The 16,527-nt window shown below is 38.0% G+C and overlaps 1 protein-coding gene across 1 annotated transcript in view; it reads right to left on the bottom strand.

Annotated features, from left to right (window-relative positions):
* The window catches only part of LOC111868573, a 24,009-nt gene extending 8,342 nt beyond the window's left edge, over window positions 1–15,667 (bottom strand). The window contains exons 1-3 of the mRNA XM_023859339.2: window positions 15,025–15,667; window positions 8,649–8,701; window positions 1,347–1,486 (exon numbers count right to left, since the gene is read on the bottom strand). Coding sequence (XP_023715107.1) covers window positions 1,347–1,486; window positions 8,649–8,701; window positions 15,025–15,076 — 245 coding nt within the window. The 5' untranslated portion in view covers window positions 15,077–15,667. The remainder of the gene's footprint in view (window positions 1–1,346; window positions 1,487–8,648; window positions 8,702–15,024) is intronic.
* Between the last annotated feature and the right edge of the window lie 860 nt (window positions 15,668–16,527).

Below are 16,527 nucleotides of genomic sequence, written 5' to 3'. Positions count from 1 at the left end.
TGATGATGATTTATAGCTTTTTGAAAAAACTGCCAAACTTGTGTGTGATCCTCCCACAGTCCAACAGACAACTCCTACTCCTTCGGTCACATAAGCAGACACCTCAGACTCCTTTGGTCAGACAGACAGCTCCTTTCCCTTAGTCCTTCCAGGTGAATGGCTGGATGTACCTCGAAGGGTGAGAGACATTTGCTTCATCTCCCAATTTTATCTTCATAAAAATCCTTACACTTCATTCAATGCTAAACAACTTCTGCAGCTCATATAATTTTGCAATTTATTTACTTATTTCTTTATTGGTAATGATACTTTCACTCCCAAGAAGAAAAGACATTCCCCATACCCAATTTTTATTTTTTTTATATGTATAATAAATGTATTTTTATATTTTAAATTAAAAAAAATATACTATAAAAATAATAAATAATATTATTTTTATAATAAATATGTTTTATATTTTAAATTTAATAAAATATTTATTATAACAATAAAAAAATAAATAAAAATTAGGGATGGGGAATGCCTTTTCTGCTTGGGAGTGAAAGTATCATTACCAATAAAGAAATAAGTAAATGAATTGCAAATTATATGAGCTGCAGAAGTTGTTTAGCATTGAATGAAGTGTAAGGATTTTTATGAAGATAAAATTGGGAGATGAAGCAAATGTCTCTCACCCTTCGAGGTACATCCAGCCATTCACCTGGAAGGACTAAGGGAAAGGAGCTGTCTGTCTGACTGAAGGAATTTGAGCTGTCTGTGTGACTGAAGGAGTAGGAGTTGTCTGTTGGATTGTGGGAGTTTCCCACATCATCTATTTTGAATGAACAGAAGAAATTACATAATGCAAACCTTATGAAAACACTTTATTGATAATAAAATAAATAAAATTTTATAGGCTCTAAAGTATCAGTATTTGATACAATTCTCTTCACTCAATAGTTTCCTACATAAGAGAAGTCTGTTCAAAAATAATCTGCAAAATTTTCTATTAATTAATAATATTCATATGGTATCAATTATTTCTGTGTAAAATTTTATAAATGTTGATTTTTCGTTGGATCTATACGCCGAGTTTACAATGTGAACACCAATTAGGTTTGTACAAAAGTATGATACATTTGTTCATATCACCAAATTTCATTAGTTTAGTTTTGTCAATATGTGATATTCATTTATTTTTTATTTTATGCTTTATTCTTTGTCGTGTGCATCAGTTAAATGCAATTGAGCCATAATTGAATAACAGTTTAATTAACTTAAATGTGAGACCAATATATAAAGGGCCAAATGGTTTATTATGTTAAATGCAAGTCATGACCTAAAATATTTTATTCATGCCATCTCACCTGTAATAAAGGCTGCAAGAGGCTGGATCTCGGTACAACCCATCTTCCTTCTCATTGCAGGAGAATGACAAATAGTCCCCTTCAGAGCCAACAAGAAGAGCCACAGAAGCTTCATCTGAACTGTTACTTTCCCCCAGTATCTAAATATGACATAATTTTAACCAGGTAAATTATAATTCTCTAGTCCAGTGTTTCTTAGGCTTTCATTTTCCAGCCAATGGTTCTCAAATTTTTTAGTCTGTGGACTCCCTACTACAAATTCGAGGGCCCCTCATTCTACCATATTTAAAGTATGTGCATATCAACTTAAAATATATTCAAATAAAATAATGTGTTTAAAATGTTTTAATGTTTGTACCATATTTAAAACCTGTTAAATGCCTGTTACAATTGTACCGCAATTGTTTAATGATATATGAGTAACCACTACGAGTATGTAACTAGCATAGATATCTGTATGCACTTCAAGGTCCAAAATATTTGTTAATCAGTTATTCCATATAAACAGATTATGTAAAATATTAAAAATATTCAATACAGCATGTTTTCCTTCTAACTTACATTAGGAAGATAAAAAAAAAATCTCATGGACCCCTAGGGTTTTACAGACCACATTTTGAGAACCATTGCTCTAGTCCCTTGTATGAACTGAAATGAAGCACTTATGCATTATAGTATTCTAGAAACTTGAAGTAATGATTAAAATTTGCAATCTTATTCTTATATTGTCACGATTTTATAGTGACTCACTAACTCACTTACTTATTCACACATGGAGCTGAGCCCCTCTTGAGAAGCCACCAATTGTGCACCTACTCAAGTACTTCCCAGCATTTTATTGAACCCTCAGGTTCATTACTCTGCTCACAAGAGCCCACAACTGGCCCTTATTCTGAGCCAGATCGATCCAATCCATACCATCCCATACTATCTCTCTAAGATCCATTTTAATATTGTCCATCCACCTATGCCTTGGTCTTCCCTGCAGTCTCTTTCCTTCTGGCTTTCCCAAAAATATGCTACATGCATTCCTATTTTTTTTTTCATTTGTGCTACATGCCCAGCCTACCGCATCCTACTTGACTTGATCATTCTAATTATACTTGGAGAAGAGTACAAGTTATGAAGCTCCTCATTATGCAGTTTTCTCCAACCTCCTGTCACTTCATCCCTGTTCGGTCCAAATATTCTCCTCAACACCCTGTTCTCAAACACCCTCAGTCTATGTTCCTCCCCTAATATCAGAGACCAAGTTTCACACCCATACAGAAGCACAGGCAAAATTATAGTTTTGTATATTCTAATTTTTATGTTTTTGAACAGCAGACGAGAAGACAAGACATTCTGGACTGAATAGCAGCAAGCAGTACCCAGATTCGATCTCCTCTTAATTTCCTCCTGAATCATGTTTTGATCAGTTATAGTCGTTCCCAAATATCTGAACTGTGCCACATTTTCAGAGCATCTGTTACCTATCTTTATATCATGATTTTTCTTTGCATTCTGATGACAAGACAGCAACATGTACTTAGTTTTCTTTGTGTTTACTTCTAGAACAAACTCCTTACTAGCATCATTTAAAGTTTGTGTGTTTTTCTTTATGATTTCTACATTATCACCCAGTAGATTCACATCATCAGCGTAGACCAACAGCTGATGTGTCCCATTTAATTTCAGTCTCACCTGGTTTTCCTGGACCTTTCTAAAGCAAAGTTGATAAACAGTGGCGATAAAGCATTTAGACCATTCTGGATAGGAAAATTATCAGACAAATATTTATCTATGTGGACTTTAATATACATTTTATTTAAACACATTTTAACCAGCCTAACTAGTTTCATGGGTACCCCAAACTCTATCAGAATGTTATACAGTACTTCCCTTCTAACCAAATCATAGTGTTTCTTGAAATCTAAGAATAACTGATGTACTGTCTCATTGTAGTCCCATTTTTTCTCGAGAATCTAATGAATGCAGAAGAGTTGATCAGTAGTTGAGCTGTTCGATTGAAACCCACACTGATGATCCCCAATAATTTCATCTATGTATGGACTTAAATTTGAGAAAAGAATATTGGATAAAGTTTTGTATGAAGTTGATAGCAGTGATAGCCCACGATATTTACTACAGTCAGTTTTATCACCCTTCTTGGGAATTGGTACAATAATAGACTCCCTCCACTGATCAGGCCATGACTATAGACAGGTTTTGGACTGATGATTGTTTTTGTTCTACTCTCACAGAACGTAAACACAAATAACTATGACCATCTCACTGAGTTACATTCTCCAAAAATCACTATAACTACAGAACACATAAAGTCTTCTCAGTCTTCCTAACCATTGCTCGGTAGCTGCTTCCAACAGTGGATATTCCCCATACTCTGGATTCCCAAACTATCCCCTGCCTCACTTATAGCAATTCTTGACTGACTCTGTCTGGCTGTCTGGTAAATTGCTGCTGGCCCTTGCCAGCCCAGAGATTCTGATTCTGAGTCCCTTGTGACTCATGACCATATTTACTGTCTCACATCTCTTGGAGTCATGCAAGTTTACTCTACTAAGTAACTCAAAGAGAAAAACAAAACCAATGTTATTTTATTACTGGTGGTTTACTGCCAGTCAGTTCATCTTGGTGCCAAGCCCCTTGACATTCATGACCAGAGGGTTATTTTTTTGCAATTGAACCCTTACAGTGGTAGTGCTTTTGTAACATTTCTGACAGAAGGATGGGTTTGTCTCTTATATAAAGTCTTCTCCTTTGTCAAGTGTACGTATCACTCACATAGTATGTTACTGAAAAATCTTGCTTTTTCCACTATGTGCAAATCCTCTTTCAGAGTAGGTTTAGCAAAGCAGATCATGCCTATCTTAATTATCTTAAGCTATGGTGGCAGATAGTCACTTGAACGGTCGTGACCTTGACCACCTCCAGGTTTAAGCTCCTCATATTTTACTAACTGACTCTAATTCAAAGTCAAAATCAAAGTTACTTTACAACTGATGGTTTACCGCCAGTCAGTTCATCTTGGCACCAGGCCCCTTGAGAATTACAACCAGATATATTTTTTTTGTCTGAACAAGGTAAATTTACACAATTTCAGAGTATATTTTGTTTTTAACATATATGTCAAAATGCCATTTTCATTTAACTCTATATGTATAAATCTTACCCATGACAGAGTATTGTTAAATAGCAAAGAATCAAATAAACATACTACTCATATATAAGCTTGTGTAATTTTACTTTCTTCCTCCAGAATTTGAGGTACTGGAATATGTAGAAATTGTTTCATATATTGTAAGATACACATACTATACCAGGCAACTGCTCTCTCCTTCAATATAGTTTAATTTGCTTAATTACAGTCAAAGATACATCAACTTTAGTGATCTTTGCCACTATATTTCTGCCTCTTACATTTTGGAAACTAAGGTCCTTACAAAAATTTATTAACTTTTGCAAGTATTAAGTTAATTTAAATAATAATTCAGCTCCTATACCTCAGAAAACCACTGCAAAATTCAGCAGGTTAATAATATATAACAATAAGTCTTTAATGACTTTTGCCTGCCGTGCCTGAAAATTTGTGGGAGATGCACATTTGTTGAAATTGTAGACTTGCAAGGCAATGCTCTCTCCATCACTGACAATTTTCTGATGCATATGTCAATTTATGATTTGCAAAAAGTTCTGAAGCTACCATACATCTATTATCACATTGCAGAACTATGGAGATAGCAAGCATAGGCCATAGAATATCAAGCAAACACAAGTATGTGCCTCTTATGAAAATGTAGAGCCTAGCACAAAAATAAAAGAAGCTAAACTTGGAACCAAACTTATGGCTGCTCAAGTAGCTAAGCTGCCATTATAGAATAAGCTATATAAGATAAAACACAATCTTCTACATAAAACCTGGACTTACACAGTCGTTGTATATGTTCTATGTATGTATGTATGTATGTAATGAAAATATTATAGCGGTGTATAATGAATATACTGCATGTAAAACTGGAAATACTACAAAAATTAGTCACAGACCAAGATTATTGACTAGAATCACAGCTGTCCTGTCATCATCAGAGAGGATATTCCAGTTCATCACAGACAGCAGTCATGAAGAGAGAGAGACCCCCCCCCCAGAATGTGATCAGCATGAAGACGGACTGATTGACCATCAATCTTGCATGACTGGGACCTAGATGCATGGTTGACTGTTACATTGATGCCGTGAATGACTGGAAAAGGACCATGGTTGGATGCCATGTTACTGTTACAGAGCACAGGTCATGCCTGATGTTCAAGACCCTAGAGAGGCAATGTGAATCACTGAATCACTGGAGGCAAGGCCAGTAATCAATGTGATATGTTGGCTTTAATGAATTTTCTGAAGCTGTGTTGTGCCTTTTCAGGGCTCAGTGTTGGCAAAGGTAAATGGATCCTGAACATGGAGGAAGAGGAAGAAGTAGAAAAAAAGTCTGCCAACCTGTAAACAGAAAGGAGTTGTCAAGATATTGCTGGAGTGTTGTTACAGCATTTCAGCAGTAGCATCTGTAGCTGAGTTGTGGTGCAACATTGTAGCACTACAACTCAGCTACAGAATTGATTGTGGCTCACTGTAGAGAAATCTGGTACTTCTAATTTTTTGTTTCCAAGCATGAGTCACCAGACCACAAGTCAAGTGAGACACTGCCAGCCCCTGCTTCTACTCACCACAGGAAGAAAATCAGTTTGTTTAGAGAAAATGCCATACCAAGTGAGAAAAGAGACAAGTTAACTCTACTTGAACCCCAGCAATCACTACCAGAATCAACTAGGTAATTCTTTGCTCCCATGAGGATTTCAAATGTACATAATAAATATCAGATAAAGAGGCTCAGGCTGTACCACCATCTAACAGTCAACCTGCAGCATCCTTGGATCCTTTGACAGCCAGAAGAAAAATCATGGAAGCGATTCTCCATAATCTTGACATCACAAATTAATCTCTTATCCATTCAAAAAGATATACAATTTCTTCTGCGCATTTCACTGTGGACCATTTGAACCACAGTTAAGTGGTTCTCCATAGTGTGGTTGACTACAAGGCATGTTGCCTCACCTGTCAGAACATAACTTGCAGCAGTTTTCCTTTTATCCTAAGCAAGATCATTCTATTAAGTAAACAACCTGACACCTTCTGATCAACTTTTGGTCCTAAGACATAGCCTTCATGAATTTGGCCTTGAAGTAACAGCATGAAGCAAATGACAGGCATATGACCCTCACCACAGGGCCCATCAACCACAATATAACTTCTGCCCTTCCTAGTAACTCTGGCGAACAGTCAGAACTTAATCGCCCTTTCCAATATTTTAAGATCAAAGCAGAAAGGGTCCAGACACTTTTAACATAGTATTACAACTACCAGTGTTCTGACCACGTTTGGATTTACTGCAGGCAGCTCCCCATGATGTCTACGTACCATTGCCACCGACAACCTTGACCAAGAATGCCAGGAGAGGGACAACTGTGCCAGTATTTCAAACTGCTGCAACTGAAAGACAATGACAGGTGTAGCTGCGCCAAGAAAGATCGGCAATGGCAGAAGCAGCTTATCTGACCCCTAAGTTCCATCTTTAGCACTGCATCCAAAGTGACCAGGCCAGGAAAGGAGTACACCATGGTAGCAGCAATAACGCAACAACTCTCCCTAGCCCAAAGGCCACTACAGAAAACGACCAGACCTCTTGAAAAGAAAGGGCCAACTCCAGGCATATACAGCACTAGTGGGAACATGATTACACTAACAAATACAGCGCAGTGGATCATTATAGGTCTAAAGTATGCAGAAAGAAAATATGACCTCTTTTTCATCCATATTGGAGCAGTCTTCTTACTCGTAATTATAAAATAAGGGCCTGCGCTTTTTTGTATGTGCAATACACTTCACAAATATTCTCCTTACGGTGAAAATACCGAAGCTGAAGAACTTGCAATTGTCTTGGTGTCAAGATGCAATCAGATTATGAAACCAAAACAGAGTTTGATACCAAAACTACTCAGGTCAACTGGAGAGCCTGGGTGAAGTGCAGCTAGTTCCAGTGCCAAAGACGCTTACCTTGCTCTTCAGCCCCAAAGATGGAGGTAGCAGATTCCTCTAATATTTTGGTAATGACCCAATAGACTACAAGGGTTCCTACAGGATAATAATCGTCATAGTCACGTCGTGAACACCTCAAATCTCACAGCAGTGCCTGTGTTTCAGTCCTCTAGCTCTTTAGCCAATTTATTTACTTTATTTGTTATTTACCTCACATTCCATGTTGCAATCTTAATATTTCATCTCTTTAAACATTTCCATCTCCTACAATCACATCCCATTAGTTCAGTCGGCTATTTATACTGAGAGATTTTCGAGTAATGATAGTTTCGTTGTGATAGGTTACCAGGTCATTGACGACTAATCTAGTTGCAGCTTTGCTTCCCAACGTCTCCAGATAGATCTTATGAAATTATCTCCAATATTGCTGGAACAGTTATACCGCCACGACATGGTCACCGGAGCCTCGTTTGTGGGAACAGAGTGGACCGCATGAAGGTGAGGTAGACGAGGTACATGAGGTGCGTCATTACTGGCATACCCTAAATAAATATTTTACAGCTATGTAAATGGTTGTTGTTGCCTGTTTGTTTGTTCTTGTCTCGAGACAGAGGAGTACCCTTATCCGCTTTTCTTTCGTGTAACGCATTCTACGTTTGTTTGTACTCGTACCAAGAACATATTTGTTGATATTAGAGAACACCAATTGACCCTAGGCATACTAGCAATCCGTTGTTCTGATCTCCATGATCCTGCACATGTTCGCCTTCTTTCCGGACTTGTGGACACTCCGATTTTGATGGAATAAGGAAGAAAAATTGCATCAGATATTTTTTGCGTTATGCAATAAAAGCCCTCGTTTTGATGTGAAATTCTGACAACATAGAAACTTGAAAGGAAAACTCCCTTTGGCTGAATACTGTAAAAGTGGAGCTTGAACGCTTCTAGAAGGAAATAGGAAAACCTAAGAACATTTTAAAATAACGCCCTATTTACTGCAGTATTTGGAATCGGCTGCCTCCAACTTCAGTGTATCCATCTACAAGCATCACACGCCAGAAGAGCGTAACTTAAACTGGCTCAAGCACGATATTTATGCCATAAATACCCTTTGAGATTTCAATGTAAAAAATCTTGAGGGGTGACACAAATGCATCAGCATTGGTTTTCTCTAATACTGCCTGTGTCTGCCTAATACTGCCTGTGTCTGCACTTACCCACAACACACCTTCATCAATTGCTGGTGCAGTACTGATTATTGGCAAAACACCTGAAAATAAAATCGTAAATATGTAATTAATGACCTACATCAATAAGATGTCTTGGGAATTGAAATACCTCGCCAAAGAAAGGGGTGTGTGATTTAACTCCGTGTCCTCTTTTGAATTGACCACTGATTGGCCTGGCAAGCACATTTAATTGCGAAAGAGTACGTAGTTTTTAATTTCGTTTTAATTGTTCCACGGAACAATTCAAAAGTTCCAGATCCTCTCTTAAATATGCTTATTAATATAAATATTTCCCTTTTGTTTATAAATACATATTTTATTTTTAAAAATGCTTGTAAGGTGGCTTTCATGTGAACGGATTTCAGGCGTCCTGTTACGAATGTTACAAATTCAACTGTTTTATTTTATTTTATTTGTGAAAAGAGCTCCATGATTCACGGACCATGAGAAGGCGAAAGTCAGACAGCTGATAGAGAAATTATCCTTCACAGAACCTAAAGGTTTGTTACTGTGTTTTAAACGAGTCTGACACTGACCCCTATCCTGAGTCAGTAAAAAACCAGTCTACACCACACGCCCTATTCTTTAAGACATCTTTTATTGCTATTCTCCCACCTACGCCTAGATCACTTCCCTTTATGATTTCTAACTACAATTTCATACGCACTTTTCATTTTCTGCATGCATACTACATGATCTCCGATTTGATAATTCTAATAGCAGATTAAAGATCATTGATTTATGGAGCTGTTGTTGTCCCACACTCTGTAACCACTTATGATCTTAATACCAGTTTTTTGTCCACTTGTTACTTCATTTCAACGTCACTGCTCACTCAATGCACTAAGCTCTTCTTTCTGTTCCCCTCTTATGACTGAACAGAACAGAAAACTGACTTATTGCTCTAATTAGCTTTTTGTTTCACCAAGGAACTTCTCTGACTAACTGAATGCTAACTTATGACTTACTCGTCTACTTCTGCACTGCACTGAACTGTACTCTCGATAGCATTTCACTACTTTAGAGGCACAGTGTAACCCCCCGTGAAGGTTTTAGAGATCCTTGTGTGACCTTGGGTTTCGGCGATTTCTAGAACATACCAGAAGGCAAGATGAGAAGTGTCGATACATGGGTCGAACAAGAGGTGCGCGCAGGACAGGCGACACGGACTTCGCACTCCGCTTCACCGAAAAGGAGGTGAGGTTTACAAGAAGTGAAGGTCCTTGTTATGCAGTTGTATCTATTTTCATCTTAGGCCCACATAATCTCTTCAGCAATTTGTTTTAAGTTATCTTCAAGCTACGTGCTTCTCTCAAGCGAGAAGCCGTGTTTCAAAATCATTCAAGACAACAGATACAATTAGAGTTGCATATGTTTAATTCTTAAGTTTTTAGATAGACTGGGAGATCAAGTATCTGAGCTAAATGGCAGCAACAATTCCCTCAGTTTTTTCAGCTTATCTTTTTTGTTTTCAGCTTTACCATACTTCCAAAGAAATTAATAGCTACGCATACATCATGGTTTTGTCCTGCATTTTGGTGACGAAAACTAAATTCAGGCGTTATAGAGAATCGAATGAGGTAGGAAAATGCGATTGAATGGTGAGAATTTTGAAAGGCAGCCGTAGTTTATTTTCAGATAGTATCGTGGCATTCACCTGAAGAGACTGGGGAAAACCACGAAACGTTTCAATTCAAACGGAATACGTCCTGAGTATTATCGCTCACTATCCTCGCACGGTAACCTGCCAGTTGCGATCTACTCTCAGCAAAGGGTGTCATTTCTGAAGCCTGTGGTTATTCGTTCACAACCCTAACGAACTGATATTCAGGTTGCATAGCATTTTAAAGAGCGGTTTCATTTTATATTTCTGTTGGAAATGAACCAGGGCTCTTTCGCCGGGGGTGAAGGAGCCGGACCACTCACCTCCAACTAGTGCCGAAGTCTTGAAAACGTGGATTTATACATCCACTCGTCTATACGTCTTCATGCTGTAGTGCTTAATTAGTTAAACTCAGGAACAACTTTACCTTTTAAGAATCCTCTTTAAAAATAAGCGCTATTTTCACATGTGGATCAAATTACATATTAGAACGTCCATCTGGAAGTGCTTCAGAAAGATGCGTTGGACACAGAGACAAAGGACAGGGACAGACTGAGCGACTATCAAATTGATATAATTTATTATGTTTTATGAGTCCATGATATTATTTAAAGAGATCGCCTCTGTGGTCTAGTGGTCAGAGTTCCTGGCTACAGATACAGAGGTCCCGGGTCCGATTCCCGGCGCTATCAGATTTTCTGAGAAGTAGTGGGTCTGGAACGGTGTCCACGCAGCCTCGTGAGGATAATTGAGGAGCTATTTCAAGGAAATAGCGGCTCCGGTCTAGAAACCCGAAATTAACGGCCGTGGGGATTCGTTGTACTGACCACGCGACACCCTCTATCCGCTAAATTTGGCACTAACTTCGCCGACAAGCGGCTGTCGCACGGTTGGTATAGTTCGCTTGCGGACTACAGGCCACGGAGTTTGTTTTTGTGTTTTATATTATTTAAAATGAAACTAAAACAGAAAGTGAAATTTGTTGTGATAATATGAACTGGACTGACGCGGTTCAGGATCGTTTTGATGCTAGAGGAAAATGTGTCTGGTTTGTGTTACTAGAGGACGCAAGTACGTGCTGGTTTGACTTCGTGATTCATTCTCAAGCCTTCATATGGTTTCGGTGAACTAGGTTCTTAATCATGATCAAGGTTACTATCGCCTGACGTCACAGCGGAGCGTAATGAGATAGAACATTGTAAACATATTCACGTGGACAAACATCTAATGCAAATGTATTGAGACTATGTGACGTCACCGTATGCCCGAGTTTACTCGTACCCGGAAGTGCTAGCAGTTAAAATATTACGTAGTTTATAGCCATTCGTTCAGCAGAATATACAATCTGCAAAATACTCGTTAACCACAACATTGTTTCTTCTTCTTATTCCTACTCCACTACCGTTTTAGTTAACGGTGCAGATGTACGAGGTCCTGTTTCGTTCAATGTATTAGAACCTTCGGATCCTTCGGATCTACCCACCGCAACACGTGAATATTTACCCCATGTCCCAAGAAGGATCAGAACTGAAAGGGTTACTACTGCGTTCGTAAGAATCCTTTATTGCGTTCTACCCTGAGTCACATCTTCACAACATATTTCTTTTAACTTTTATTTTAATACTGTCCTCCTGTCTATGCCTAGATATTCCAAGTGGTCTCTTCCCTTCAAGTCTTCCCAGTAATATATTGTCTGCATTTCTCGTCTCTTCCTTGTGNCCCCCCCCCCCCGCTTATCATCCCTGATTTGATCACCTTAATATTATTCCAAGACGGCCACGGTAGCCGAGGGGTCTACGGCATGTACTGTCTTCGCTTGCTCGGAAGCCGGGATCACGGGTTCGAATCCCACACAAGGCATGGATATTTGGTGTGTGTATGTGTTTATTCTGTGTTTGTGCTGTCCTCTGTTTAGGTAGAGGCCTTACGACGAGCTGATCATCCGCCCAAGGAGTCCTACCGTCAGTAAAAATGATCATGGAACTGAGAAATCAGCTCTATGCTCCAAAGTGGGAGCGAGAAGGGAAAAAATGTTATTCCAAGTGGCCATTGTAATCAGCATTAGGGGCGCTAAGCTGCGATGAAGATATGACCAGCAATGCCTGGAAAAATATGAATTGCATGTCTGCTTTGTAATTGGGTATGCACATCAGATTGTCTCGGAAGGAGCTTGAGATAAATACTGATTTTGGGACAGCAATTCTTTAGAGTAAGAATTAACTTTGGCATAATTCTTAGAAGTCGGTAAACTTCTATCAGATTATAAGGAGTCACATCCAGGACGTTAGTACTCAAAATAAATATTACTCACATGATGCTGACAATGACAATTTAACCTATATACCGGTTTGATATGATGTGGCGTTGGTACATGAAGAAATGAGGAGTGGTTTCAAGTGTGTGGGGACATTCATTACAAAAGCAAGCGGCAAGTTGATTTTATTATCGCTTTTTTAACGAAGAAAACACTTCTCAAATAATACGAAAGTGTCGATGTTGATACAAAGTCATGGCTTTAGTCTAAACATCCTGATAATTGATCTGCTGTTACTTCACCTTATTTAAGATATTGTTTTTAGGATAACACTAAGCGGTCACTGTTCTGATTGAAACATGCTGGAGTATGCACAGGATAAGTGCATGAAATCTAATAGCTGTACTTATGAACAAAATGTAAACACATTACTCATCAGAAGACCCTGGATACATTACCTTGACAATCGAAATATGCTTATCTACATGTAAATGCATTTTTTTATATTTATTGATTGGATCTGATAAAGGCCTGTTATAACGTCATCTTATAATTGAAGACACACAATCAGAAAGAACTTAAGACTCAGTTAATCAGCCCTAAAATGAACCCAAGAAAAAATGACACGACAAGTTTAGGTCAGGTCTACCAGGCCGATTTTCTTAACCGGAATTGGTACTATTTAGGGTACTATTATGGACAGACAAGGAATGTGTTTGATGCTTTTCGACATTATTCTGAAACTCTCAAAAAATATCTCACATTCTGGACTTAATAATTTGATGATTAAGTCTAAAATGGAAAGCATCCTCAATGTGGATAGCTGTCTGTTAGAGTAGCTGACATAAAAACTGCCGCTGGTCTGGCCTACGTTATATAACTAAGGTGAAAACTAATTTATCTCGAATGATGTTTCACCGTATACCCAAGACATTGCTGGATGAGATAGTGTTATTTTTATATGATATAATTCAAGTCCACAGTTTCGAGGGAGTCAAAGAGAAAGGATGATATTTTACATAAATCTTTCATCGCTAAATATTATAATAAAACGAACCTCTTCCTTGACTAGTCATGCAGCTATCAGCTTCTTGAGAAAAACTGTGCTCCACGGAGTGAATTATTTAGTTAAGGCACAATAGATCACTGTAGGTCCCGGTGCAAAGGCCCAGAAGGCCCACCCCTTATACATTCATTCATTAATTATTTAGTTAGCCTTAAATTTCTTCAAAATCAACTTGCTGGGGATTTGTCTCCTCAGTCAGGCAAAGTTAGAAGGGATTTGACTCCTCGGACAATACTGTCGACTTTGAAATCAGTATGCTTTAACGACGGTGCCCACAGCAACCCCCATGTTCTTGAGTAAATACTCATATACGTGTATTAAGGAATTTTATATTTCACGTAGAGCACATGTGGCACGTCGAAATAAAGAAAAGTAACCATCCATTCACGTAAGTGTAATTTTGTATGCTGATTTTCTTACAAAAATTCTCACATATGAGAAATTCTATTACAGAATTTGTCTCAGTGTAACAATGAATGTGACTCGACAGATATTATTTCATTATTAGTTCTCTTTACAATAACAATATCGAAGCCCGTCTTTATACTCTAACCTAGTATTCATTTCATTTAATTCACAACTTCAAATTCATAATATATATTCTGATTCTATCTTCTTGATCTTCCAATTAGCTTATTATCATTAACTTTCTGACAAAACTGATACGTGTATTGTTGTCTCCCCCATCTTCAAGTCCATAGTAATCTTGATTTGTTCACTGCTATAATGTAACGTGGGTTATATAAAATATATTTTGGTGCAATATCCTCAGCCTTCCCCTTTATTTCTTTCACGTTAGGTCCAAAATAATTTTGTTCCTTGATATCCGTTCGTTTGAATGAAAAGAAAAACAGATTTTTAGAAAAGTCCAATAACAGGTAACAGTGTTTTGAAAATATGAGAGAAGATGACTGTTTCTGAATTGAGTAATGACAAAGTTAAGCGGAGAAAGTGACTTTTATTTAGTTAATTAGTATCATGTCATGAAGATATAATGGGAGGTGTAGTTTCTCACATTTATATTCTCGGCGCTACATAAAATAGTGATCAGCTTTAGAGTTCAGCAGTTTTTATCCCGAGGAAAGTTGGTCTGGTACATGCTGGATTGCAGAAAGCGTAGCCCGAACCCCAGACCCGGCACGGATGGTTGCAAGGGGAGAATGTCGGTATTTTTCTCTGTGCCTAGAATCGCTCCCCGGTTGCATATTCCACAGAAAGTCACTTTACTTTAACGGATATATTTCGTAAAATTATCATTCTCTAATTCTGTTGGAAGCCTGATGTATTTAATTGTTTATATATTCTGTAGACCTAAGTGTACAAAGTATATATTTTTTTTAAAAAATGGTCGAGCGACCTATCTGAATGACTTCACACGGAATGACCCTATAAAGAACAATAGACAATTATTATATGCTGCTTGTTTTTGTAACGTTCTTACCTAATACGATGAACGATGCAACTGAAGTCATTTCGTTGCGTCGAGGCGTCATTCATGCCAGTTTCTTTTCTTTAATTTCCCCTTCACAGCAATGTTCGCAGTAAATCTGTATACGTTCACTTCATTGAATTAAAAATGAAATGGTTTATCGACTATAACACAATATACAATACAATAAATATAATAAAGTGCATGTAGTAATAATTTGAAAGTAATTATACTTTTTTATGAAACGGATACAACTGAACGCAGTGTTGTAATATAGGATCTTCAAGCACACAGTCATGCGTTATGATCATAGGCTTTGTAGACTGTCTTATTTTTTAAAAAACTGATTTTCAAGAGACATCGTCATATCAGTCATTGTTGTTTAAATTGTTGTTCATTTAATTCACTTTTAAAATTTTCCAGAAATAATTTAATAAACTGCCCAACATTTCTCCAAACATTTTGTAAACTGTCCCAGAAGATAGTTCAAAATTATAAACACTTATATAATTTCAAGTTTAGTACGTTAATCAAATACTGGGATTCTTTTTAACGTGTCACACATTAAAAATTACGTTTGAAGTCGCCGATCATGTCAGTCCATTTGTGAAGCAATCCCATGTTGTTCACCTCGTACCACTCACTACCCGGATCTTGCCCCACACTTCTCACTTATATACTGACCGCCACACTGCTCCGCGGGTTGCAGTAGTTTTGTTGTTGCGCGTGAGATTTATGAATGACGTCACAATTGCAGGCCTCGTGGCATCCTGCTTTATCCTGTCCGTCTACGGTTGTCGACCTGCAAACCAGGATGCCCTGCCACTGATGCTGTCGTGATGCTCCCCAGGTCAGAGATCAAATGTATCTTCACCGACCAGCTCCTTTCTATTGCTGCTGCTTCTCCATAAGGTCCGGACGCACTGCTTCCAATTTGCTGAAGACGGATGTTTTATTTACGAATACTTTGTCCATATACAGCTTCGAGGTTCGTACTTTCACCTTCAAAAAATGTTCTTCAGTGAACTTTTTATACTTCCTTTGACAGATTATGTCCCCTGACCCTTTCCTATTCAGAATTAATCTGGAACTACGAATCTTACAGACAACTTGTGGGACTTTTTACGGGGGATCAGCCCGTCGCAAGCCTGCTATCTGCTGATGACAACACAAACACAGGAAACACGCAGACATACACCCACGGTTCGAGTGAGTTTCGAACCACATCCCAGTATTCACGGGGACGAAACCGTTTTGTACTTCAGACCACACGGCCACTGTGATCGGCTCCTCAGTTTAGTAAATGAAGGTATTCAGTATTTAGTGCCTGACGAATTGGCGACAGTACTTGGAGGGGAACTCTTTTTAAGAAGCTAATAGTACCTCAGCTGGTCAACAAATTCTACGGGTTTTATGGAACCGAAAGTTTTATTTCGGTCTTCACGACACTCTGCCATTTCACTTTCAAGAATTATTTGTTTAAGATTGATTTTAATATTTTCCCCCCATCAAAGT

Source organism: Cryptotermes secundus, unplaced genomic scaffold, assembly GCF_002891405.2.
Source record: "Cryptotermes secundus unplaced genomic scaffold, Csec_1.0 scaffold330, whole genome shotgun sequence".
NCBI lineage: Eukaryota > Metazoa > Arthropoda > Insecta > Blattodea > Kalotermitidae > Cryptotermes > Cryptotermes secundus.
Note: the sequence above shows the minus strand (reverse complement) of the source record. Positions and strands in the feature narration are given on the sequence as shown.